This window comes from Pongo pygmaeus, chromosome 9 (genome assembly GCF_028885625.2).
Source record: "Pongo pygmaeus isolate AG05252 chromosome 9, NHGRI_mPonPyg2-v2.0_pri, whole genome shotgun sequence".
NCBI lineage: Eukaryota > Metazoa > Chordata > Mammalia > Primates > Hominidae > Pongo > Pongo pygmaeus.
Genome location: NC_072382.2, coordinates 68,273,857 through 68,277,790, shown reverse-complemented (window position 1 = coordinate 68,277,790; position 3,934 = coordinate 68,273,857). Strand labels below are relative to the sequence as shown.

At 40.4% G+C, this 3,934-nt stretch overlaps 1 protein-coding gene across 1 annotated transcript; it reads right to left on the bottom strand.

Annotated features, from left to right (window-relative positions):
* Nucleotides 1–258: 258 nt before the first annotated feature.
* On the bottom strand, nucleotides 259–1,203 carry LOC129008907 (olfactory receptor 10A3). The gene has a single exon (XM_054441385.2). It carries the CDS (start codon nucleotides 1,201–1,203, stop codon nucleotides 259–261), a length of 945 nt encoding a protein of 314 aa, XP_054297360.2.
* Nucleotides 1,204–3,934: the final 2,731 nt, after the last annotated feature.

Below are 3,934 nucleotides of genomic sequence, written 5' to 3'. Positions count from 1 at the left end.
GACAATAATCCAGTAGCTACTTAGATGTTCATAATAGAGAAATGGATGAATAAACTGTTGTATCATGTTATGAGAACATATGTATCTATTAAAAACAAGTGACAGCAGTTCTTTATTGAAAGAGATACATTTTCCAATATTAAAAACTCAACAAATTTACACATTCATACAAAAAATGCAATCTGTTTTCATCCTTTATTAAATTTAAATAGAGTTCATTCAGGCAATGGCCAAATCTTACTCAGCTTCTCAACACAATCAGACTGTGTGTAAAATCACTTTTCTTCGCCATAGTTTTATCAAAGCCCTCTTCATCTCACTGTTTCGTAAGCTATAGATGAACGGATTGAGCAGAGGAGTAAGCAACGTGTAAGCCAATGACATCAGTTTCTTGGTTTCTGGTGAGTAGCCAGATTTGAGTTGTAAATAAGTCATACTGGCTGTGCCATAGAACAGGGTCACAGATGTGAGGTGAGAGACATAGGTGGAAAAGGCCTTTTGTCTCCAAGTAGTTGATGGCATCTTCAGGATGGCAAACAGAACTCGAATGTAAGAAAAGAGGATCAACAAGAAAGGAACCATAACAATCAAAATGGTGCCTGTGAAGGCATAGATTTCAAATAAGAAGGTGTCTGCACACACAAGCTCTAGTACCGGGGGAGTCTCACAGAAGAGATGACTAATTTCATTGGGGCCACAAAATGGAAAAATAAATACCCAAGTGGTCTGCACAGTAGCCACCATGATCCCTGAGATCCATGAGAATATTACTAATTTCATAAAAACACCTCTGTTCATAATCACTGGGTAGTTCAGAGGATGACAAATTGCAGCAAATCGGTCATAAGCCATTGCTCCCAGGAGAAAACATTCAGTCCCACCAAAAAGAAGGATGAAATACATCTGTGCAAAACAGCCCACAAAAGAAATCACAGTTTTCTCAGTGGAGAGGACCACCAGCATTTCAGGCATAATGACTACACTGAAACTCACCTCCACCACAGATAAGTTCAAGAGGAACAGGTACATGGGAATGTGGAGGCTCTGGTTTAAGGAGATGACGACTATAATGATGGCATTTCCCATCAGGGTCACCACACAAATAACTAGGAAAACCCCAAAGAGCTGCACCTGGAGTTCGGGAAAGTTAGAAAAGCCCAGGAGGATGAATTCAACCACACAGCTTTGATTTTGTCTTTTCATTTCAGTAGTTGAAACTTATATTGTTTTTATGGACCTGGTATATCGAGTATGAAGTCATAATCCCATAGCTGTGAGTTCGAGTCTGGAATTCTTGACAGCAGATGTAATGACAAGCTCATTTTGACAGAACTTCAGGTTGGCACTTTTGAAGAATGGCCAATGACTTGTAATAGTGAATCTTTAAAATACAAATAAAGAAGTGAAGTATTTTGGTTCAGAAATCTTGTTTTTAAAGTACAAAATAACAGTAAATGTCTGGCAACATCTTTGTTTTGTAGGTTGCTCTCTCTCTCCTCTCTTAATGCCAAGTCCCCCTTTAAAACCCCTGCTTTCTTCCCAAAAAGTGAAGCAGTGTCCTTAAAGGCAGGAGCCTATACCTCTTCCCTTAATTGGATTCTGCAAGCAAAGAGCAACTGAACCTGCGTTTTGGTTACGTCTGGATTGCGAGCTAGTCTGGAACTTGGCTGCAGTCCTAACTCCGCCACTGTCTCCAAGATGGGTCTCTGCCTCTGCTGCACTTGGGGTCCCCATCTGTATGGGTTAGAAGCAGCAGAATGATCCCTTCTGGCTCTGACATAGGTGTTTCTCTAATTCGTTGATAGAAAACTGCAGGCTGCAAGGCCTCAACTCCAATCAGATGGGAGCTGGGCTGAGGGAACATGGAGTAGTGGTGGGTGAGCACATAGGCAGCCCACATGCTGCCTGAGTCACTTTGGGCCTGCCAGTCCCATGCAGAGATGACCATTTTCTTCCCAATCCAACTGCCCCTCCAGAGCCCCTCTCAGGGCAAAGCGACTTCATTCTCTCTGCTCTCAACCAGATCAACAATCTTTGTCTCCCGGTATTCCCTTCACTGTCAGGGCCCACAAGTCTTTAAAATCTGGAGTCCTCCTGGCCTCACGGGTCCATCCCCGCTGACACTCCACCTCACTGCCTCTTTTCCTCTCCCTTCACCTCCCCTACCTTTAAACGGAAACCTAACTTGCTATTCCATGTTTTATACCCCTTCCTCCAATCTGTACCTCAAATTTCTGACAAAATAATATCACCCTCCCTCCCAGAACCTTCAGGGTCTCCCCTTATCAGTAAAATACAATGCCCACTTCTGAGGCTGGCATTTAAGGGGAACTAGAGTAATAACAATTGCTTTAGGAATGTAAATGAGGGAAACATTACTTCTGAATGGACAGTGAAGGTGGGAAACCATAATCACAAGATGACATGGGTGGAAGGTCCATTAAGCAGAGGAGAAAAAGCATAAGGAGGAAGGCTGCCTTGCTCAGATAGAAGGTATTCAATGACACCTTAGTACTAGCATGGACCTCTAAACTGGACTTTGTGTGATGCTTCAAAAACCAGCAGAATTTTACTGTGGGACAAAAGGAAGCCAGGAGGAGAGAAGGACACCGCAAGCTGAAGACATCTTGATTTCATATCATTAGGACATTAGCAGAGAGGAAAAGGCAATTGATTTATTGAGTCTGACCACAGTGATATTAAAAACCAATATATGTTTTAACTATAACAAAATATTTTGGATGTAAAAAATCTCCTAAAATAGACTTGGCAGGAAAAAAAATGCCTAAGTATCGTTTTAATAGCCAAAACTACATTTTCAGCTCCAGGCCTATAAAACCAAATACGTTTGTAAAATGAGAAAATTTAGAGTATCCTACTAAAAATAGGCAGCTTTTCAGAAGCTGATAAAGCAAAGTTACAGAACAAATCTAAATTACTGCCTTCGTGAGTAATTTTTTTAAGCTGAACTTAAATGCTCCATCTTTTCCCTTTAACATAAAACAACATAATGCTGATTTAGCTAATTCACTGATATGTTCTACTGGCTCTGGCATTAACTTTCTGTATAATCTTGGGCAAATAACTCCCTCATCAGGGTTTCATCTTTATAACCAATTGGACTTATTTCTGACCGCCTTCACCCCGCTCCCTCAACTACATACCTCTAAGAATTGACGATTTGTGCAAGCAAACCGTCTATAGATCTAATTACTGTCCGAACTTTTATGTGAATAGGAAGGGCACAGCAATTGACTTTCTTACCTGAGCATTGAGTTATTACTTGATAAGTATCTCCAGTTATCAGTGAGGATAACTACAGATGGCAAATCCACCAACAAATCCATCTGAAGATACCAAAGCAGAATCTTCAGATCCTTATCTATTCACCGTCCCTGATTTTCATCCCATTTATGTTTTACCTCTTCAATTAAAAAGCACTTCCTAAATACAACTTAGTGATTCAATGCATTGATTTTAAATTATACTGCATTAAATTTTATGCCCTGAGAGAAATCTTCTCTGGAGAACTTACACACAATTTATACAGACTTTCCTGTATGGGGACAAGGAAGCTCTGCTGCACAAACTTGGAAGACGACTCTTCCAGGTTTCCATAGGGAATTAACACCTCTTCACACGAGAGACCCAATTCCACCAAGACCTTTCCCATTAAGAAATGAAAGCAGAGACTGAATGAATGTTAATAAATAGGCACAAATGCAGAAGGGAGAAAAGAATGTGAGCGTGAGTAAAGGCAGAGTGATTTGGACAGAGGATCTGATTGGACAAGATAGACAGTTTGTGCAATGGTAGGAAATGTGTTATGGCAAGTAAATTGAAGTTACTTTGTGGAAAGCCTGGAGATACCAAAACTTATATTTTCTAGTAGTAATATGGAAATACTAAATTTTGGGGGAAAGTCTTTTAGACA